We start from the raw sequence: 24,790 nt of genomic DNA, 5'->3' as shown, positions 1-24,790 counted from the left end.
TTTGACAGTTTAATATAATATGGGACCACCAAAAATTTTAAATCTTTATAGCACTGTAGCAGTGCATAACTTATAAAATTCTTGTGCCTAAAGCCTTTGCTAGTTAGTAAAAAATTTTCTCCTAAAGATAAATAAACGTTGGTCAGATTTTCTTAGATCATCTGTCAAGGTGTAAGCAGTCACAGAAAGTTGTCAGAGCGAGACAGAGAAGAGATATGCACAAAGTTATATAGGTATTTAGGGGCAAAGTAGGATCTAGAAGCCTAGCTTTCTAATCCAAAGTCAGTAACCCTTTTCATCTTACCAGCCAGCTTCACATGTCCTCTTTTAAAAACAGTGTCAGCACAACTTAATAGTGTCAACTGATAAAACTACCAGTATGATAGGAAAGGTACTAAAAAACTACCAGCCTTTAATTCATAATCAACTAAATGAAACTACTGTTTGTAAAGTTAAAACATATTGCTATGTCTATACTTCAGTTAAATATCTAGTGGGCCAACTCAGCAGAGAAGCAAAACAACAAAAAAAAATCGATGTTTTTTTTTAGCACTGGAAGATGAGAACTTTTTAACTTTTCAACCACCTGTTCTACTGATAACCTGTCTCTTTCTTAAGGATAGCCTATCTCTTCTTTTTGGAAGCACAGCAAAGAGGAAAGACATTTAACTAATCAGATCTCGTTCTTTTTCTACAATAATTACATTAAACTCTTTTTAAGGTCTTACACTTTCTATGTAGTCCAAATTAGGAAACAAAAGGAAGTTAGTCTCTATGGATAGATACCATCATATATATTCCCTACATAAAAACCAAAGAGAGAAACTAGATCTGAAAATAAGGTATGCTATGTTTCCTAAATCAACTTTATCAGTATGTGTAAAGATAAAGAATAAGGCCACATTCTAATAATCATATGGCAATGCCTTAATTTTCTAGTTTATCAAAATGGAAAGTGAGTTTCTACTGGAATAGAAAGACTTCTATTAAAAACTCTAGTGTTATCAACAAATTTTCCCAGATTAAAATAATTGTTGAAAGCTTAATTATGCTACTTTATTAAAAGCCATGTATATAAAACCATAGAAAGACAAAAAGTATTTTAAAATTATTAAATTTTTATAGCTTCTATCAAAGTATACATGGAGTTTGTATCCCACATACTTCTCCTATAATAGCAGGATCATCTTTTTAAAATTTATATATATTTTATGATTGTATAATATCCTTTTGTAGATTTTCACAATTTACTATTCAAACAAAGCTAGACATTTAGGTGATTTTATTTTTTTTACTTTATAGTAAAAACATGAAAAGAGACCAATGTTTACTGCCAAAGAGACTCCAATTTGTATCCTGCTTCCAACTCTTAACAGCTGTGTAGCTTTGAGCGAATCACTCTGCTTCTCTGATCCTCTCATCCTATGGCAGTGGGTAGTTTTAATAAAAACAATGTAAAATGTCTAGCACAGTGCCTGATACGTGCTTAAAAAATAATGATTATAAAAATCTACCATATTTTAAGTGATTTCCTTAGACTAGATTCCCAGAAATAAATTTATTCAATCGAAGATATGAATGTTTTTAAGACTCCTAATAAATGCCAGCAGATTTTCTTCCTAACTGGTTATACTAATTTAGATTCTCAATAGCAGTGTGTCAGCTCCTGATGAGCAATATGTTAAAAGACAAACTTAGAAATTAAGATTAATGAAAAAGCCAATTACCTAAACAAAATAAAACCTTAGTTTCGTGTGTGTATATATATATGTATGTATCACTAATAAATTAAATTCAATGTAGACTTACCCTACATGAGGGACTGCTATCCCTTTATGGGAGGGAGACAAGGTCTGAAGTTTGCTTCCCAAAGAGCTGCTAACTGAAGACACTTTACCTGAAGGAACACCTTATAATAAAAAAGGTATTAGTTTTAACGACAGTCTGAAAAACAAAAATCACATAAAACAGAGCATCTGACAAGGAAAACGGTGCTTTAGTGGCAATAAATCTTTGTGGCAAAAGAACAAAATGAGTTATCAAATAAGAAAAAAAAAATTGAATAAAATTTCCAGGGAACAACATACACATCCTTCATTTATAATTTCTGTATTTCTTTCTTACAATTTATATACAAATAAAGATACACTTCAGTAATCAATATTTTCTTCAAATCATTAAATATTTGTCTATTAAGGATAACTGTCAAGTTCAGAGAGGAAAAGGTAGAAATGAGGGGAAAAATACTGTGGTCAAAGAATCAAGAAAAGAACTTGGTTGACTATTCTCAAGAGATGATATATCACTACAACACGGAGGGTAGACATATAGCTAAAAAAAAAAAAAAAGGACTATAAAATATCTAATGTAGAAGCTACTGAAAGTTACTTTATTTTTAAACCAAAATAATTACTTATCCTCCACATCTCATCCTAATTATAAATCTATTTTGAATAATCCAGAACAGAATACTATATTCATTTCCTTTTGTACCAACACTGTTAAAAGAAAAAAAAAAAATCAAGTTATTTCATGGATCTCATTACCTACAACAGTTTTGCTAGTGCCACTTGGCTGTGGTAATCGTGAAGATCCTGATGAGGTGGCTCCAGGAGAATTGGACTTTTTAAGTGCTGGAGGCTTATACTAAAATAATGAAAATAAAATATTTGATCATCATCACTCTTTGATTATGGATTGTAAACCAGTATTTCAAAAGCATACATTACCTTAAATGAGCAATCTTTTTATTAGTTCCTGAATTATCCAAATTTAGAAAGTGTAGGTTAAAATATATCACCTCACAGAGAGGTTTCCCAAAATATGTTTCTTCTCAAAACTGGAGTACTAAAAGTTTGGCTCAGATGTTGTACTGCTAAAATAAACTAAGAGCAACTTTTCCCCATTCAAAGAAAACAAAATGGATGAAATGGAAAAAAAATTTCCTCAATGTTAAGATTTTTTTTTTTTTTTTTTTTTGGTGATACACGGGCCTCTCACTGCTGTGGCCTCTCCAGTTGCAGAGCACAGGCTCCAGACGCGCAGGCTCTGCGGCCATGGCTCACGGGCCCAGCCGCTCCGTGGCATGTGGGATCTTCCCAGACTGGGGCACGAACCCGCGTCCCCTGCATCAGCAGGCAGACTCCCAACTACTGCGCCACCAGGGAAGCCCTCAATGTTAAGATTTTAAATGCCAACCAATGCCAACCATAATAACGCCCAATGATGCTCACTCAGTGGTGTAGCTTTAAAGGTCAAGATTTTTACATGTTCCTGGGTATGGTTTTATATTTCATATATATAATCCAGTCATATTTCTTACTGATAAAAAGTCATAAGAGTACCTATCAGTCTGAACAAGTTTTACAATAGCTGATTAATGGATTATTGCCCCAATGTGGAGAGAAAGAGCTAATTCTGGCTTTATTAACCTCACCAGACCATGTTAGATGAACGGAATGTGGGCTGAGAAAGATAGGGTATTTTAGCTTATCTCGTTTATTCTCATTTTTTCTCTCTTCTCTAGAGATATCACCATTAATTTTATTTTACTGTCTCTTACTTGAGCCAAATTTTGCTCTGTTACTGAATTTAAAAGAATCTTATTGAACACCCACTCCAAGATAAAGAAGTGAATTTGCCCAGGGTTACACCCCAACTTAACAACAAAATAGGAATTAAGACTCACGCCACCTTAGTTCTAGCCCTATACTCCAACTATAAGGTGATTACTGTGGTTGCATGTATGTGTACTTGAGCCCAATGCATTATTTAGATTGCTCTGGACTTAATGAGAAAAATTGTTTTTAAATCTAATTTTCAAAAATCAAATCATATTTATAACCTATAATCAGTATAAAATTTAAGATATGCTACTAATGAAAACTGCTAAGCACAAATTTTGAACTCAAATATTATCTCTCTTCAAAATTCAGTATCTGACCTTTTGCAAAAACAAATCTTGGTAAAATGGTCCCTCTCTCTCTCTCTCTCTCTCTCTCTCTCTCACACACACACACACACACACACACACACACAAGTAACATGGACATTTGGCAGTATAATGCCAGAAACTGCAATTTCTTAAGCACTTGGCAACTAGAAAGCCTTCGATAACTGTCTGTCAAATGAACAAATGACTAGGAGACTCTGGAGATGAGCCATATAAATATACTGTTTCTTTGAAAACCTAAGGGGTATTTCTAGTTAGTGTCAGTCTCTCCTACTAAAATACCAATGCTAATGAAGACATTAGGCAAGATTTTAAAACTAACAATATGGAAAAAAAGACCTAACAAAGATTTGTCAAAATATTAGAGGCATGTCTACTAAAAATAGGGTCAATAAAATTGGATTAAGAAACAGGATTGGTGACCCACTCATACTGTGCTAATTACCAAAAACAGAGGAAAATGATTAGCATTAATAAAAGATACTGGTATAGCATATTACACATTGAGAGGTCAAATTTTAGGCAGGAAGGGCCCTGGCAGCATTATATACTGGTACTAGAAATTTTTAATCACATATTAGGAATTACTATTATTAATTAATGGCTTACAAACAGAAAAAGGCAGAATATTCCTTTCAAAAGGTGCTTTGTTTTTCCCCTCCGTAGAGACCTCCTACTATTTTACTCAATTTTTTGGTCAGATCTGAGATGACCAGAACCTAGCCCAACTTTATCTATCTCCTATAATATTTCCTATTACTTTCAACCAAAACTAGTCACGTTAGTTTCCTTACTGAATCCTCATACTACTCTGAATGCCTCTTGTTTAAAACATATTCATCTGTCTCTCAGTAACTTGCTGTTCCCCTGACCTAGATAATATGACTCCTTCCTTACTGACCTGTATTTTATCTATTCTACAACATCAAGCTGAAATTCTACTGGTAGGCTTTCAGGATGACTCTAGCTAGCAACCATTTTGTATAAATTTACTTTAATGATCAAAAGAACAAACTCTGACTTTATAGTTATACTCAATACATATTTCATTCGTCATATAAGTATTTGTTAGGTGATTACTTCATGTGTTTTTATACAGATCACAAATCTAATAAATTGTGTTAGTAACATATTTATATTTACGAAGACTTTTTATTGAAACTGGAAAAAACTTAAAGAACGTGGAGGACGTTCATTTCTGATAAAATGGTAAAAGGTACTATTTGTACCAACCCTTCAACTAAAAAATTTTTAATGCTCAGGAAAGTATAAAAAATCATTTTAAAAGCACTGAATGTCAGATGAGAGGAAAAAGAACTGCCAGGCCAACACCATGTGAGATTGTAACAGGGTCTGGCCATCACATGGATTTGCTTTATGATTATGCATTACTAGATGGTACAGCAAACTAAAGCCAGTAATTTAATTTAATGTGTCTCCAGACTGGTAGATACCTGGAATAAACAAGTACAAATTTTCTCTGAAAAAGGCACTTCACAAGATTAATCCTCGAGAATAACATTTTAAGGGCAACAGCAGAAAATGGTCGATAATAATTACAAACATAATGACATAAGGAACCACAAATGAAAAAAGAAAGCAAGAACATATCCATAAAGGTCACATGATGTAACAATTATCAGACACATAACATAAAAAAATTATGCTTACTACATTCAAAGATATAAAAGACAACTTTGAAAATATCAACAGGGAATTAGAAACTATAGAAAGTAACATAGAAAATTAGAAGAAGAAATTAAAAATAACAGATTACAAATTCAATGGTGGAGAAATGAAGCAGCTGTATAATCCTCCTATAGATAATCTATAATCCTCCTTATAGATACAGATATAATCCTCCTATAGATTTAAAAAAAGGATTTTAAGAGATTAGAAATCATCCAAAAGCAGTCCTTCTGGAAACTGTGTATCTCTGGGCTTAATTTCAGGAAACAAGAAAGAGAAGGGAAGCGGAAGGGAAGGGGAAAGGGGAGACAAGAAAAGGAAAATGAATACAGGAAAGCATGACCCATATTCAGCAAAAAAAAGTCAACAGAAACTGAATTCAAGTGGGCACAGGTGTGTAAGACTTTGTAATTAAGAATTTCAAAACAGTTATTATAAATATGTTCAAAAAGTAAAGGAACATATACACAAGAATTAAAGGGAAATATGGTAACAGTGAATGAACAATATAGGGAATCTCAACAGAGAAATGAAGGTAAAATATACGCATTTTTTCAGATAACCAAAAACAGAGAATTCATTGCCAGCAGATCTGTACTATTAGAAGGCTAAAGAAACTTATTCGGGCTGAAGGAAAATGACTAAATATGGCAACAAAGATTTATAAAAAGAAATGAGGAGGTCTGGAAATTATAATATGTGAGTAAATATAAAATACAGAGTATATACATGTATGCATAAATATATACACAGTGTGTGTGCCTATATACGTATAAATATATGTTCACATATTATTTTCTCCTAATTTCTTTAAAAGACAGATTTTAAAGCAGTAAATATAACACTTATAACAATACGCATCAAGAGTATTGATGGCTTTATAATGCCTACAGAGTTTTACATATATACAACCACAGCACTAAGATTGGTGAGAGGTATATAAACATATCAATAGACAGGGTTAAGTTAAAGATGCATTCTGTTACTCCTAGAGTAACAATTTTAAAAAATACAGAGACTTATGGCTAGAAAGCCAATAGAGAAAATAAAATGTCTTCTACTAAAACGAGAGGCAAGGAAGAAGTAACAGAGGAATAAAAACAAAAATAAAGAAAGACAAAATAGAAAATAGCAACATAGCAGACCTAAACACAAACATATCAATGATTACATTAAGTGTAAATGCCAAAACACTTCAACAAACAGGTTGAGGTTGTCAGATGGATTAAAGAAAACTATAGGCTGTCTACAGAAGATGCAAATCTACAAATTTAAGTTAAAGAATAGAAGGAAAATTAGGATAATTAAGCTGAAACAGCTATGTTATCGATGAAACAAATTTCAACACAAGGAATGTCATTAAAGACAAAAAAGGACACTCTATATGATAAAAGAATCAATAAATACAGAAGATATAACATTTGTAAATATAAAACACATTTAATAAGAGAAATTCAAAATACTTGAAGCAAAAACTGGCAAAATTAATGAGAGATAGAAAAGCTCACAATCATAAAGATTTTAACACATTTCTCTTAGTAACTGATGGAATAAAAAGAACATGGAAGATCTGAATGAAGCTACCAGCCACCTTACCTGACTGACATTTATAAAACTTTATACCCGGGCTTCCCTGGTGGCGCAGTGGTTGAGAGTCCGCCTGCAGATGCAGGGGACACGGGTTCGTGCCCCGGTGCGGGAAGATCCCACATGTCGCGGAGCGGCTGTGCCCGTGAGCCATGGCCGCTGAGCCTGCGCGTCCGGAGCCTGTGCTCCGCGGCGGGAGAGGCCACAACAGTGAGAGGCCCGCGTACCACAAAAAAAAAAAAAAAAAAAAAAAAAAACTTTATACCCAACAACTGCAGAATACACTCTGCTTTTCATATGCCACAGAACATTAAGAGACCACATGCTAGGCAATTAAACAAATCCCAATAAGATAAAAATCTTACCAAGTATATTCTCAGACCAGAACAGAATTAAAACAACAACACATCTAGAACAGCTCCAAACACAGTTGGCCCTCTGTATCCACGGGTTCTATATCCACTGGTTCCACATTTACAGGTTCCGAATCCATGGATTCAACTAACCACAGGTCAAAAAAAATTCCAACAAGTTCCAAAAAGCAAAACTTGAATTTGCCACATGCACACAACTATTTACATATCACTTATACTGTATTTACAACTATTTACATAGCATTTACATTGTATTAGATATTATAGGTAATCTAGAGATGATCTGATTAAAATATGTGGTAAGGATATAGGTTATATGCAAACACTATGCAATTTTACATTAGGGACTTATCCTTGGTGGGGCAGGGAGCGTGGGGTGGGGTGCCTGGAACCAGTCCTCCAAAGATACCAACGGATGACTGTATCTGGAAGTAAATGACTCATATTTGACTAGACTTTGAGTAAAAGAAGTCACAAATTTAAAAATGTTTTGAACTGGGCTTCCCTGGTGGCGCAGTGGTTGTCTGCCTGCCAATGCAGGGGACATGGGTTTGAGCCCTGGTCTGGGAAGATCCCACATGCCGCGGAGGAACTAGGCTTGTGAGCCACAACTACTGAGCCTGCGCATCTGGAGCCTGTGCTCCACAACAAGAGAGGCCGTGATAGTGAGAGGCCCGTGCAACGCGATGAAGAGTGGCCCCCGCTTGCCGCAACTAGAGAAAGCCCTTGCACAGAAACGAAGACCCAACACAGCCAAAAATAAATAAATAAATATTTTTTAAAAAAAAATGTTTTGAACTGAATAAGAAAAAAAACACATTCAGATTTTTGAGATGTAACTAAAGCAATGCTAGAGCAATAAAACCAAAAGCTGTTTCTCTGAAAAGATATAATGAAATCAAAAAATCTCTAAACAGAATAATCAAGGGAAAGAAACTAACCAGAGGGGAAAAAAAGAGAATACAAAATACCTGTATTAGGAATGAAAAAGAGGATATAACAACATATTTCTAGATTAAGAAGTTAACACCTTAGGTCAATAAATCCAATTACACAAATTACTTAAGAGATACAAATTGCCCAAACTGACACCAAGAAGAAATGAAAATCTGAACAGCTTTGTATCTACCCAAGAAAATGATGTAGATGAAAAGCTCTGAGAAAAAGAAAAACCCATACCTAGATGGCTTCACTGGTGAATTTTAGCAAACATACACAATAGGAATAATACCATTACTGTAAAAGTCTACAAAAAAAGAATTTACAAGCTCTTTCAGGAAATGGAGGAGGAAATAACTGTAAATCTATATGAGGCTAGCATCACCCTGATACCAAGACCAGCTAAAAACATCAAACGAAGAGAACTACACACCAATATTTCTCACAAGTATAGAGGCAATAATTCTAAATTTTAGCGTATCAAATCCAATAATTTATAGAAAGAGCAATAATTCATAACAAAATAGAATTTATTCATGGAATGCAAAGTTGGTTTATCTGAAAATAAATAAGTGCAATTCATCACATTAACAGAGTAACAGAAAAACTATGGTATTTCAATAGATAAAGAGCGTTTGACAGAATGCAAAATGCATTCTTGGTTTAAAAAAGAACTCTCAGCAATTAGAAGAGAACTTTCTCAGCCTGACAAAGGGCATCAACAAAAATCCACAGCAATATCGTACTCAATGGTGAAAAACTGAATGGTTTTCACCTAAGAACAGGAAGAAAGCAACTCTCTTTCACAACTTTTACTCAACACTGGACTGAAAATTCTAGCTAGTGTAATAAATTATTACGGGGAGAAAAAGGCATAGAGATTGAAGAGGAGGTAGTAAAACTGTCCTTATTTACAGATGACATGATTGTGTACATAGAAAAACCCTATGATATCTACAGTAAGCTATTATAATTAATAAGTGAATTTAACAAAATAGTAGGGTGCAAGATTAGAAACAACGTCAAGATCAAACAAGATAAGGAAAACACTCTTGAAATAAATTTTGGTTTTCATCATAAGAAAAAAAATTAGGTAATCATGTATGATGATGGATGTTAACTAGACTTATTGTGGTGATCACTTTGTAATATAAACAAATATTGAGTCATTAGGTTGTACACCTGAAACTAATATAATGTTCTACATCAATTATATTCAATTAAAAAAAGAACACCTAAATAAGCAAGAAATATAACAAATTCATGGACTGGACAATTCAATATTAAGATGTTAATTTTCCCCAAATGATTTATATATTTAATGCAATTCCAATCAAGCACTAGTAGACTTTTGTAGAAATTAGCAAAACAAAAAAATTTATATAAAATGTAAACAACCTAGAATAACCAAAGTAATTTTAAAAAGAAAAAACAAGTTGAAGAATTTAGACTACATGATTTTACGGCTTATATGGTATAATATTTAGTATGGCAATAGTGTGGTATTGATAAAAGAACAGACATACAGATGAATGGAACAGAACAGTATGTCCTGAAATAGAACTAAAAATATACATTCAACTAATGATCAAACAAGGTGCTTAGGCCAATTCATTGGGTAAAGAAGTCTTTTCAACAAATGGTGCCGAAACAACAGATTATCCATATAGAAAAAAATTAACAATTGCCCTTTACTTCACATCATACAAATATTAGCTTGAAATAATCCACAGATCTAAATGTAAGAGCTAAAACTATAAAATTTCTAGAAGATAAAGGAGAAAAATCTTTGCAAGCTTGGTAAGGGTAAAGATTCCTTAGAACCAAGAAGAAAAAAATATCATAAAAGAAATAATTTATAAATTAGACTTTATCAAAGTTTTAAGCTTTTGCTTTTCAAAAGCCATCCTTAAAAAAAAAAAAGCCAAGACACAGAAGGGAAAAAAATATTGTTAATACACATTTGAGAAAAGACTGAGAATATTTAACACATGCTTTTATTCAATAAGAGAACCTAAAAAAGGACCAGAAAAACCTTCCAGATACTTCACAGAAAACACAAATGACCAATAAGAACACAAAATGAGGGCTTCCCTGGTGGCGCAGTGGTTGAGAGTCCGCCTGCCGATGCAGGGACACGGGTTTGTGCCCCGGTCTGGGAAGATCCCACGTGCTGTGGAGCGGCTGGGCCCATGAGCCATGGCCCCTGAGCCTGCGCGGCCGGAGCCTCTGCTCCACAGCAGGAGAGGCCACAGCAGTGAGAGGCCCGTGTACCGCAAAAAAAAAAAAGAACACAAAATGATACTAAAACTATTGGTTTTCAAAGAAATGTAAATTAAAATCACAACAATACACCACCATACACTCACTACAACAGCTAAAATGAAAAAGACTGATAATATTGAGTCTGGGAAAACCCAAGACAGTGAAGATATAAACTCAATCCCAGCTGATTCAATGCAATCCTAATCAAAAATCGAATACAGGTGAGTATGTATGTGCACATGTGTGCAATGACGTTAAAAAGATAATTTCAAATTTATGTGAAAATGCAAAGGACAAAAATTAGCTAAAACTACCTTAAAAAACAGAAGGTAGGAGAAAAAGTTCTACCAGATACCAAGATTTATAAAGCTAAGAACAAAGCCAGAGGTATCATGCTCCCCGCCTTCAGACTATAATATAAAGCTACAATAATCAAAATAGTATGGTACTGGCACAAAAATAAGACACCTAGCTCAATGGAACAGAATAGAGAGCCCAGAAATAAACCCATGCACCTATGGTCAATTAATCTACAACAGGGAAGCAAGAATATACAAGGGAGGGCTTCCCTGGTGGTGCAGTGGTTGAGAGTCCGCCTGCCGATGCGGGGGACGCGGGTTCGTGCCCTGGTCCGGGAAGATCCCACATGCCGCAGAGCGGCTAGGCCCATGAGCCATGGCCACTGAGCCTGCACATCCGGACCCTGTGCTCCGCAACGGGAGAGGCCACAACAGTGAGAGGCCTGCATACCGCAACAACAACAAAAAAAAGAATATACAAGGGAGAAAAGACAGTCTGTTTAATTAAGTGGTGCTGAGAAAACTGGATGGCTACATATAAAAGAATGATTATAACATTTCCTCAAACCATATACAAAGATAAACTCAGAATGGATTAAGGACCTAAATGTAAGACCAGAAAACATAAAATTCCTAGAAAACAGGCAGAACACTCTTTGACATAAGGCATAGCAATATTTTTTTTAGATATGCCTACTAAGGCAAAGGAAATAAATGAAAAAATAAGTGAATGGGACCTAATTAAACCTAAGAGCTTTTGCACCGCCAAGGGAAACCACTGACAAAACAAAAAGACTACCTACTGAGTGGGAGAAAATCATTTGCAAATGATGTGACTGATAAGGGATTAATATCCAAAATTTATAAACAGCTCATACAACTCAACATGAAGAAAACAAACAACCCAACTAAAAAATGGGCAGAAGAGCGCTTCCCTGGTGGCACAGTGGTTGAGAGCCTGCCTGCTGATGCAGGGGACACGGATTCGTGCCCTGGTCTGGGAAGATCCCACATGCCATGGAGTAGCTAGGCCCGTGAGCCATGGACACTGAGCCTGCGCGTCCAGAGCCTGTGCTCTGCAATGGGAGAGGCCACAACAGTGAGAGGCCCACGTACCGCAAAAAATAAATAAATAAATAAATAAATAAATGGGCAGAAGACCTAAATAGACATTTTTCCAAAGAAGACAGAGATGGCCAACAGACACATGAAAAAATGCTCAACACAGCTAATTATCAGAGAACTGCAAACCAAAACTACAGTGAGGTATCACCTCACTCCAGTCAGAATGTCTAAAAGTCAAAAATAATAAATGCTGGAGAGAGTGGAGAAAAAGGAAACCTCCTACGCTGTTGGTGGGAATGTAAATTGGTAGAGCCACTATGGAGAACAGTATGGAGGTTCCTTAAAAAACTAAAAATAGAGTTACCATGTGATCCTGCAATTCCACTCCTGGGCATATATCTGGAAAAGACGAAAACTAATTCTAAAAGATATATGCACCCCAATGTTCACTGAAGCACTATTTACAATAGCCAAGACATGGAAGCAAACTAAATGTCCACTGACAGATGAATGGATAAAGAAGATGTGGTATATACATATATACACAATGAAATATTACTCATCCATTAAAAAGGAATTAAATATTGCCACTTGCAGCAACATAAATGGACCTAGAGAATATCATAGTAAGTGAAGTCAGAGAAAGACAAATACTGTATGATATCACTTACATGTGGAATCTAAAAAAAACAAACTAGTGAGTATAACAAAAAAACAGACTCACACATACAGAGAACAAACTAGTGGTTACCAGTGGAGTGAGAGAAGGTGGGAGGGGCAAAATACGCATAAGGGATTAAGAGATACAAACTACTATGTATAAAATAAATAAGCAACAAGGATATATTGTACAGCACAGGGAAATATAGCCATTATTATGTAATAAATTTAAATGAAGTATAATCTGTAAAAATACTGAATCACTATGCTATATACCTGAAACTAATATAATATTGTAAACCCACTATACTTCAATTAAAAAAAATTCATAAAGCTATAGTAAATAAAAATATTAATGTGGTCTGCAGACTATATAAAAAGGCAAAAATTGATTATATGTAAAGTCAAAATAGTGACTACTTCATGGGTGTTGGGGCCTAGGAGTGAGAGAACATTACATTCTGGGAGTGAAACACTAGTGGAGGCTTTTGTAAGACTAACAATATTGTATTTCTCAACTTTCTTGTGGTTATGTATGTATTTATGTTTTATGCTTTGTTTTCTATGTGTATAATTTACAAAGAAAATAACGGGAAAATTCTAAGAAAAATCTGAATAAAAATGCTGTAAAAAATAACAGCTTAGAGATATTTAAAATGTTAACTATGTTGATAACTTTTAAAATATATATAGTTCTCAAATTTTCCATAAAGAATAGGAATCCTTTTAATAATCAGAAAAATATTTATTAAAATTTGCATATCATCTTTCCAGACTTAAAACTTCATTACTTTAGAATAAGTAGGGTAAGAATCAATCAGAATACTGATTTGGAAATCAGAATATGATTTCCTATCAGAATATGATTAGGAAAATTCCTAAATCATAAAATACTTATCGTATTGCTTTAAACTCATAAGGTAACTCAGCCTAGCCTAATCTGATGAAAGACTACTGCAGGATCTAAATTATGCATGAGTTATTTCAAAATAATTTGTTCTTTTAAAATAACAAGACATGTAATTTAGCATACATTAGATGCTATTTTTGGTTTCCTGTGTCTTCATGGGTCTACTTTAATACAACCATGCCTAAATTTGATAAAATTCCTAGTGAAGAATTATGACAGCTTAACTGAACGGTAGAACTTCTTGTTTTTACCTATAAAAACCTGATCTTCACTGTGTTTGTATCATTATTTTGATTAGAGCAGGATCAAAAAGTGGGCTGTAATCAGGCCAGATTACAGCTGCTAAATATGACAAGGAAGCATTTAAGCGTGTTTAGGAAAAGTACTCTACTTAGTTTACTAATGTAGATCCAGTACCGGGTACAGTGTCTGGTTCAAAGAAAGTACTCAAAAACTTCCTGAATGAATACAGATGAGAAAATATGGGGTCAGACTGAAATAAATATATATGACTAGGCATGGTATCAGAACTGATAAAATTTAAGGTGGGAACTTAAAAACTACTTGGATTTTACATTTACAAATCATTTGGCACCAAGCTGTTGGAATACACACATTCTATTGTATTTCCTTTGCTCTACTATTTTATTCTTAAAACAAAACAAAATCCTATTGATGTTCTTAACTGTTCAAAAGATATACATTGCTTTCCATCTGTTTTGGAAATTCTTCTAAATGAGTTTTCTTCGCTATTCTTTCCCCACAATGATGATGGTAATAATGATATGCTCCATTTCCAATAATATTAACAAAAATTCAATAAGAGGATTCTCTCAAGGAGGTCTCAATTGCAATGTGGTCTTTTAATCCAATATTTTATTCATAAGTAACAAAAAAATAGATTTGATTATTTACTGTTTGCTAAGTTTACAGTACTAAAAAAAAGTTTACAAATGAAAGCTTTGTGAAAAATAAAATGTGCTTAAAAGTATGATATTGTCAAAGTTTTTATGTGACAATATGCTTAAAGAAAAACAACAGTAGTGTAAAAATAAATTTAATATAACAAAATCCTTATATGGTTTATGGTTCTCTAAGTGCTTTCACATACATCATTTCATTTGCTTCTCACTATAGTTATGTAGATTACCACTTCACAGATGAAGAAATGAAGGCTTACATACATTAATGTCATTTGTCTAAAAGTTCAAAAGTAGCAGTCTGGATGTAACCCCATGTTTTCATTTCCTCAAATGTGTTACTCATATATAACATGGAAACATTCACAACTTACATGATTTTCAAATGTGGATTTTTATTGCAATTTTCTCATTCATCTAACCCCTCTAGTTTCCTCTGAATCTGCTGCATCTATTTTAAACTAATTTTCTCCCTTTTTTCCTAATACCTCTTTAAATCTGTATATTTTTAAGTCTTTACTAACTCAAGTCCACTTCAAATTTTGTTCTCAACTAGCCATTCAAATTTCTTACTAAATCCCTGAACAGTAATATATAAATTTTAGCAGGTGAGAAACTGTAGTTAAATGTGCTATAAAGAATAAACACAAAACTGTGAACTTAAAGTCATTTTCTCATTTATTTGTAGAAATGACCACAATGATTACCTGTGTCCGAGAAGTCGATTTTCCTTTGGTATCAGTAGAAAATTTGCCTTTATTACTAATACGTGCTGCCTGTTCTTTACAGAAATTTATATGTCTATCAGCTGCATTTTCATTAAATCTCCTCTGGCAATATGGACACTGAATATAGTCTAAAACAGAAAAAAGAAACAGATTAGTAACATAATACTTGAAATGGGACATAAAGAGCTATAAGTTAGTAACTCAAGACATATAACATAAATAACAACTGCTAAGCAAAAACTCTCACTTTCTTATAACCACCCAACCTGACTTATCTAAACTTAGTAAAGACATTTAAGAAAAGAAGTATGCTAGTATACGATAAACTACAATTTTCTCCCAGCTTAGAATCAAATTTGAGGGGAAAAAAAAGATAAATCGTCCCTACATAAAAATGAATAAGTAAAGGAAAAATGTTAATTATTTTTTGCTTCTATATTACCATATGTTTTCATCACAAATATATATTTTCATAAGGTAGACTAGGTTAAGTAGTTAATAACACATTACATTAAATAAAAATTTACATAAAATAAAAATTTTTAATTTGGGCTCCTCTGTTAAAATCTTTAATTTCAATTAGAGGAAAGCTGTCAAGAAATAATTTAATAGACTTTATACAGTTTTATTTTCTCTTAGAGATCCCAACAGATGGAATAATAAAAATATATCTCCTAACATAATTAATTCAAATTTAAGAAACAGCAAATGTTGCAGATTATATATTCTCCCCAAATGCAATATATAGTACAAACAAAACTTCTCACAAAATAAATCTTAAAGTTATCCCAGAAAGAACCAAATTTTATAGCACTGTGAAAGATTTCAACTCTATAAGATACAGAGAAGAAATAAATATAACAACTTAGCAGTGTCAAAAAAATCTCAATTTATTTCAATAGGTTTACTTTTTGAGATGGAGTTTTTTGCCCTTTAGAATTTACACTCATCTGAATCTCAGAAATTTGTCCTGCTAACTAGTGAAATAGGTCTAAAATCTCTAATAACAAAGAAGTTGTTCTGTCAGGACTAAGAGATCAAAAAATTTCTGAAGTCCAAATTATCCTGAAGAACTGCCCCCCGCCCCGACTTAACATAAACATGGGAAATATAACTGTGTTGAATAAGATGCAATATACCAATACCTCTAAAACAAAGAGAGAATTCAACTTCATGGGGAAAATTAAGGTAGAAATAGAAGAGATGCAAACCCAAATGGAACAGTCCAGAAATATAGCATTAAAGTTAATTACTAAGACTCAAACAGGAGTTGGCAAACAAGGGCCCATGGGCCAAATCCAGCCTGCCTGGTGCATGTTTCTGGAACACTGCCACATTCATTCATTTACATATTTTCTGTGGCTGATTTCTTGCAACAGTGGCAGAGTTGAGGAGTTGAAACAGACCTTATGGACTGCATAACCTAAGATATTAACTATTAGTCCTTTATAGAAATTGTTTATCAACCTCTCCTTATAAAGATCATACCTAACTTTCTCTTTACTAAGAAATTAATCCCAACTTAGAATACTAACACAATTTTAATGCAGCTAACTTGTTATATTAAAATAACTACCTCTTGAGGCTACTCCATTAACCATTGTCAAAATGTCAATGGTCCTATTTTAAATCTTTCATCATCTCAATTATCTCATATGTTGCTGCCAGCATCTTGCCTTGCTTTTGGGAACAATAAACAAGAAACTTTTAACCACCCAATGAAGAAAACATAAAAATACATGAATTTAGGGCATAATCTAGGTATATCCGTCTATATGGTGGTTACCCCACTAGAATAATACATTTTTAGAAACAAAATTATGATTTTTTTTCGCTTCCCAAATTAGAAGATACCAAAGAACCAGGCAACACAATTATTTGAATCTTACTGAATGACTACATTTCAATAGACATTATGCATGATTAAAATATTTCCTGGAGGGGCTTCCCTGGTGGCGCAGTGGTTGAGAGTCCACCTGCCTATGCAGGGGACACGGGTTCGTGCCCCGGTCCAGGAAGATCCCACATGCCACGGAGCGCCTGGGCCCGTGAGCCATGGCCGCTGAGCCTGCGTGTCCGGAGCCTGTGCTCTACAACGGGAGAGGCCACAACAGTGAGAGGCCCGCGTATCGAAAAAAAAAAAAAAAAAAAAAAAATTTCCTGCAATAAACATTTAATAGTTACTACCATAATTTTTAAATGATATTAAATGCTTTATAAAGTATTGAGATAAAAAGATAATGCATTTCTATGTCCAACACTGATGTGTCTTTATAAGCCTAAATGCCTGGATTGTCACCATTATTTTGTAGGAAAACTTTAAAGATCATGCTTCATTAGGTTCAATTATTACAAGTTTAATATCTTAAAATTTATAAGAAATCTATCAATACTATCGATATTTCTTTCCCACATGAACAATTTCTGTCAACAATATGACATATACCAGGATCATAAGAAGGTGGAGGAGGGGGAGGAAGTTTGCCACCCTCTTTAAGGGCCTGACCAAGGCCTTTAGCTGCTCTTATGGTGGCTATGAACTCTTCATGCTTCCTCCTCCAATTAGATGGCTTCTTTGGTGGTTCGGGCTGCAAACAAATTAAAAAAACAAACAAAAAACAGTTTCAAAACAATTTTCAATAAATTAAAATAAAACTCAAGAAAACACCATATTATTTTAAATGTTCCCTCATCAGGAGTCCTTAAATGATCTCCCTCCCAAATTTATAATTTTGAAAAGAAATTTTAGGCAACTAAATTATATGCAATTTTTAAAATACAATTTTAATTGTGACAGACACTGCTAAATTGCCTCCTATAGGTGTTACAAACACTTAAGCCACCACTAAGAGTGTATTTCCTTATTTTCCCATAGTTTCTCCAACGTAGTATGATACTAAACTTCTGGTTTTTTAACTGATTAGAGAGGTGAAAAATAGTTCTCTCTGTGGTTTTAACTGCTTTTTTTCCTATAATGAGAGCAAACATCTTTTCATATCATAAAGAATCACTTGTATTGTCTTTTCTGTGAACTGTTTATAAGCCTGGTCAACGTATATATTGGGTTATTGGCTTTTTTTTTTTTTTTTTTAACAATTTCTAGTAATTCTTTATAGGAGACTAGCCCCACCCCTCCCCCCACAATACATCTCTTTTAACCTTGTTTAAGGGTCTTCCGATATGCAGAATTATTTTTAAATGTAGTTTAACTTACTTTTCCTTTTATAGTCTCCAGATTTGCATTCAGTTAGCAAGGCCCAACCTCACACCAAGGTAAAATAAAAATTTTCCATGTTTCTACCTAGAACCATTCTTAAATTGTTTATTCATTTGGAATTTATCCTGATTTATGACATATGGACTCTACTTTGTTTTTTTAACATGGCTATGTGGTTATCTCACCATCCTTTATTAACTTTTCTCCCCAGTGAATTGAGAGAACACCTTTCTCATATTCTCTTTGGCATTTGGGTCTATTTCTGAATTCTCTGTTGTACTGTTCTGACTATGTGTGTCAGTACCTGTGTTTTAAATATTGAGATTTTATAATAATATTTTAATATCCACTAAGGTAAACCTACTTTATTCTGCTTTTCTTTCAATCTTTTCTGGTTATTCTTATATGTGTATTTTTCCATATGAACTTTAGATTCAGCTTGTCTATTTTTTTAAACTACATTTTAACCAGAAAAATTAAACATTACATTCATAAACAACTTAAGGAACTTAAGGACTCTATTTTGCTAAGTCTACCTATCCAAGAATGAGATATATTTCCATTTGAAGAAGTGTTCGTTTGTGTCTTTCAGTGGTTTTTTAAAGTAGTCTTTGTGGAAGTCTTGCACCTTCATTATTATAAGGTTTATTCCTAAATATCTTATATTTTGTGTTGTTCTTTTATAAGTGTCTTTTAATCATTTTTATATTTCAAGGAGTTGTTTGTTGAAGTATGAAACCTGATAATTTCTGTATATTAACATTACATCTCATTACTTCACTGATTTCTCTTATTGTTTGTAGTAATTTTTCAGTTGATCTCTTGGGTTTTCCAGGTATATCATCACCTAATAATGATAGTTTTACCCCCTCTTTTCCAATTCCTATGCAACTAATTTCTTGTTATTATTTAACTCTACTGACTAGCACTTACTGTATTGGTTGGAGCTTAATCTTGTTCCTGACTTTAATGGAACTACCTCTAAGTATCTTTCCATTAAACATAATGCTGGCTTGTGTGCTGCAAAGAAATTCATTTTGTCATAATATTGAAATATCTGATTATTCCTATTATGTCTTTGTTTTTCAAATCAAGAATATGTTGAGCCAACAAAGTCAAAAGACTGTTCTTTAAAAACACTTATAAGGCAAGACTAATCTAGAAAAAAAGAGAAAACAAAAATTACCAAGGAATGGAAAACAGTTCTTACAAACATGAGAAGGAAAAGAAGATATTATAAAAAAAACCTTATGGTAAATACATGGGACATTTAAGATGAAATGGATAATATCCTTGACAAACACCACAAAACAGATACCAGAAACAGAAAAATTATAATAGTCTTATATTTATTTATTTTTAATGAATCTATTATTTAAAAGACCCACAAAGAAAACTCCTGGCCCAGATGCCTTTACTGTTGAATACTTGCAGACATGTAAGGAAGAAACAGCACCAGTCTTTTAAAAACTCTTTCAAAAACAGAAAACAAGAGAACAACCTCCCAACTAGTCCTATGACAGCAACAGAACTGATGAAAAGAAAAATCACAGGCCACTTTTCTCATGAATATAGATGCAAAAATCTTAACTAAATAAAAGCAGATTTAGATGTTTGAGATGACTGATTCTTTAGAGTTTCTTACTTTATAGTGAGATTTCTGATCACAACATTCATCTGCTCCACAGTGAATATTACTAATTTTTGCTGCTCTCATCCACCTTTTCTTCTCAAAGTATTATTATATATATTATTATATTAATGCTTAGCTAATGTTTTTTATTACCCATCATTGAATGAGTTAGGTTTTCCTGGTACAGCTATTTACAAGAGTTTCTGGGAGAAAAGAACAGCCCAGGGTAGCTTTCTAGGCTATACAAAACAGTTCTCTTCTCTGATGTACCAGATACAGATACAAATAAGACCTCTGTGTGTGAACTCACCCAACACAACAAAGTAGCAGAGCCAGGGTTAAATCCAGGCGGTCTGAACCTTGAGCCAGCTTTCAAACCCACTATGCTATACCAAGATTTAATTAATTTATCTAAGCTAATTAAAGCTAATACAATCATACATCTGGCAGGTTACCAAGAGAAACTTTAAATAATAATTTATGTACCTTATTCAAGCTTCTCCATCCTTCCTTTAAATATTCATAAACTGAAAAACAAAGATGAACTGACTTTTCTGTTATCAAAGGATTTTATTAGTAAGATTAATTGCCCCATAGGGAAATGTTTTCCTGTAACACTGGGAAAAGTTATTATCACTGAAAGTAGTTTGTTTCAAAAACCTATTTAAGTCAGGTACTCAAATTTTGACTATTACACTGAAATAATTCTTTAAAACTATGTCGGACAAAGCATTTATGTGATTTATTCTTAGCAAATAACATATCATGAAAGGTGGTATTAAGGAGAGATTAGCATAGGAGATTCATTGCTTTTAGTTAGAAAGAAGAAAATAAGCTGACAATGATCATATATGAACAACTGAGCAACGTATAAAACTTTTCCCCAGAAAGCATAATAAGATGATAAATGCTGACAAATCAATCAGTCAAGATAATATTTATTATGCTAAGATGTTTGTAACTAATAGCTTTCCTTTTGTATACCACAGGGATTACACTACTGGTAATAGTGTAACATATTGAGACATAAACCTAATTATAGCTGAAGTAATTAACGACTCACAATGAATGTATGAGGACTTCTCAGCTATTCTCAGCCTATAGCTAAGCAATTGGCTCTCCAATGCTACAAAAACCTCCCTGTAATAGTTGGACAGTACTTTGGCCTCCCTTTTGTCGAAATTCAAAATAAACAAGTTTCTGATCACTTCTAAACTGAGAACATGACACAGAATTCTGCTTATTCTTCAATCTTAGTATAATAGACTATTATAATTTTTTCATTACACATAGCAGCAAGGTTCATACTGTTCACAAGGTCATATAATTACCCTAGGTTTAAGAGGTTTTACTGTTGGAATATCAGTTCCTTCAGCTCTTTGTCTGCTTGAATCAAACGTCTTCCGTTTTTTAGTGGCAGTTTTCTGGCAAATAGGTCCATGTTTTTTCTGTCAAGATGAGGAAATACAACATGTCATTTTCTTTTCTACAAAAAGACTATAAAACTTTAAATTGTCATTTGAGACCAGTTTAAAAACCTGAAAGATGAAATAAATAATAATCCATAAATAAGAAATGTTTTAGCTAAAATTGTTAAAAAAATATATGCAACGCATGTTACAAGTTATCTTTCTCACAACAAGAAAGTATTGATAAATACTCTCCCAAATTTTTTTTTAGTTATTTAATAGTCTCCTGGTTTTTACACTGCTAAGAATAAGGAAACTAAGGAAGTCAAAGCTATTGAAGTGGGAAAAAAGTTACCTTTATTACTAAATACTTGAAAATAGATACTAGAAAAAGGAATGTAAATGGAAAACACATTAGCATTAGGATTACAAAAGCTAACATAATAATAATAGTTGGGATTACTCAAGTTAACAAAATAGTAGTTTGTTAACACAGAATATAGGACAAGGTGGTCAGGTTTGTGTCCTTACTCCACTATCATCCCTTCCCCCTCTCTGGAACTCAAATTTTCCACCTTTTTTTTACCAAGGATTTTTCTTGTGCTACCTAGTGTCCCACTCCTACAGTTTTTGGGTGGGGGGGATGGGGGTTTGTTGTTGCTGTTTTAATATGGCTGCCAGCTCATTCAGTCATTCATATATTCATTTTAAAGACATTATAATGGAAGCTCTCTTAACTGACCTCAAATTAACCTACTGGATAAATAGTAATTCTCCTTCCCCTAAATAAAACATGTTGACTAATAACATAGAGGATGCTAAATGCCCTTTTTTTCTTTTGTATTTTGATAAACAATGAACAAGTCAGAGCTGCTAAACTTTATCTGGGAAAATAGGAACCTCAGAACTGGCTGATTCAATGTTATGGAGCCTCTAATATTTTCAATACACACTGTTTTACATACTTGTTTTTGGAGATCATTCTGACAAACACAGTAACTGTAACTATTAGAATAAAATCTCTTAAATATTAAAAAAAAAAAAAAAAAGGATGGCTAATGGGCGACTTTCTAGAGAATGTCTGTTCTCACATTGAGCTGTATATGTCAAAAGTATGTAGTGCCTGTTCCCAAAACTGATGTATACAAATTGTAGTTGTTATCGTGATTATATCATTTAATTAAATATTAAATAAATACATAAATGAGGACCAAAAAAAGGCATAATTTTCCCAGTGAAAACTCAGCTTAATGCTTTGAAAATTAGCTAATTAATAACAAAAAAATGGATGAATTAAGCGTGGGCAAGAAAGGTTTAAGAAAGAAAGCTGTTAATATTTAAGAGGAGTCTGCAGTCAGGTGGACATTTTGGGTCATTAATTCCTCACTGCTTTAAAGAAAAACTGGAAACAATGAGAGGATGCAAAATAAAATGTAGCAAAACTCTAATCAGCAGACCCATACTCAAAGAAAAATCTTTATTCCACATCAAAATATTAATAAATACATATTTATATTTGAAGTTAAATAAGGCATATTGACTTTCTTATTCTCTACTTAGCTAGAGATTTTATATTAAAATCAGTTAAATGTGCTTCTATTTGTATATACTAAGCATCTAAAGAATGCATAATATATTTTAGGTGCACTTTTAACGAAAATATTTTTTCCTTTGGAATATTTCAAACATACATAAGAATTGACAGAATAGTGTAATTAGCTCCATTTACTCATCCCTGCCTCAACAATTACCAACATTTTAGCAATCTTGTTTCATCTATTCCAGCCCCAGCACTTTTTCCTGAAGTTTAAAGAAAATCCCAGACATCATAGCCTTCTGCTTCTTTAAATACATTATTTCTAACAGTATTTCTAAGAGTTTATTTTGGTTTTATTTTTGTTAATAGTCCCACAAAGGGAGAAAACACTTTAATAGTTTAACAGAGAGGAGTTTTGAAGACCAGTCAAACTCTGAAGGAAAGAGAGCACTCTGGAAGAATGACAAAGATGGAACTGAGGGCTTCCCTGGTGGCGCAGTGGATGGGAGTCCGCCTGCCGATGCGGAGGGACGCGGGTTCGTGCCACGGTCCGGGAGGGTCCCGCGTGCCGCGGAGCGGCTGGGCCCGTGAGCCATGGCCGCTGGGCCTGGGTGTCCGGAGCCTGTGCTCCGCAGCGGGAGGGGCCACGGCAGTGAGAGGCCCGCATATCGCAAAAAAAAAAAAAAAAAAAAAAAGATGGAACTGATACTCCTGAGCAATGAATACTAGCCAGTATCTCTTTAAATTATTCCAAAGGTTCTTTCCATTGTCCTGAAGTATTAAAGATCTACCAAACTCCAAAAAAAAAAGGTACTCACTAATGCCACTGGAAAGAATGTTCTTCCACAAATCCTGCAAGGTAACAATTCTCCAACTTGGACACTTCCATTTTCTAAAATCGAAAAGAATGTAGTCAATATACTCAGTGGCTCAAACTGTGAAACTTCCAAATTTTAATGTCTTCACTTAGTTTCATATGTAAGTTGTCAGTTCTCGTGAAAAATGTCATGTCATTTTGAAATAAGTAACATCATCAATTAAAATGGGCAGAAGACTTAAAGTTATCAGTGGTCAAAAAGGCAAATGCCAAATACAGAATTCATACTTTAAGGAGAACCAAACTGATAATGTTGGAAATATCTGGTTTTCTTCTATTTTAACCAAATCAATTTGTCAGTCTCTTAATTTATAGGTTGTCTCTTTGTAAATTACTAAAGTTTAAAAACCAAATTTATCTGAAGGTTAAATACATTATTTATCTTCAAAGCATTAAAGAATAACTGGTGGCTAGTGGAATGGAGAAGATGAGTAGGAAAACCCTGAGCTCACCTCCTTCCATGGGCACAACAAAGTTACAACTATTTACAGAGCAACTATCATGATGAGAACAACCTAAAGACTAGCAGAAAAGATCTTCCACAACTAAAGATATAAAGAAGGATCCACAATGAGACAAGTAAGAGAGGCAGAGACATGGTACAGTCAAGACCCACACCCACAGGTAGGCTACCCACAAACACGAGGATAATCACAATTGCAGAGGTTTTCCCCAAGGAGCAAGGGGTCCAAGCCCCACTTTGTACTCCCCAACACGGGGGGGTCCTGC

The 24,790-nt window shown here is 33.7% G+C and overlaps 1 protein-coding gene across 1 annotated transcript in view; it reads right to left on the bottom strand.

Moving 5' to 3' along the window:
* ZC2HC1A (zinc finger C2HC-type containing 1A) overlaps positions 1 to 24,523 on the bottom strand; it is a 42,875-nt gene extending 18,352 nt beyond the window's left edge. The window contains exons 1-7 of the mRNA XM_065895132.1: positions 24,514 to 24,523; positions 24,003 to 24,076; positions 21,570 to 21,686; positions 17,835 to 17,976; positions 15,368 to 15,516; positions 2,547 to 2,646; positions 1,810 to 1,909 (exon numbers count right to left, since the gene is read on the bottom strand). Coding sequence (XP_065751204.1) covers positions 1,810 to 1,909; positions 2,547 to 2,646; positions 15,368 to 15,516; positions 17,835 to 17,976; positions 21,570 to 21,686; positions 24,003 to 24,076; positions 24,514 to 24,523 — 692 coding nt within the window. The remainder of the gene's footprint in view (positions 1 to 1,809; positions 1,910 to 2,546; positions 2,647 to 15,367; positions 15,517 to 17,834; positions 17,977 to 21,569; positions 21,687 to 24,002; positions 24,077 to 24,513) is intronic.
* Positions 24,524 to 24,790: the final 267 nt, after the last annotated feature.

The sequence above is a fragment of the Phocoena phocoena genome, chromosome 17 (genome assembly GCF_963924675.1).
Source record: "Phocoena phocoena chromosome 17, mPhoPho1.1, whole genome shotgun sequence".
Classification (NCBI taxonomy): Eukaryota; Metazoa; Chordata; class Mammalia; order Artiodactyla; family Phocoenidae; genus Phocoena; species Phocoena phocoena.
The sequence above is the reverse complement of the archived record's forward strand: the minus strand, read 5'-3'. Positions and strand labels throughout refer to the sequence as shown.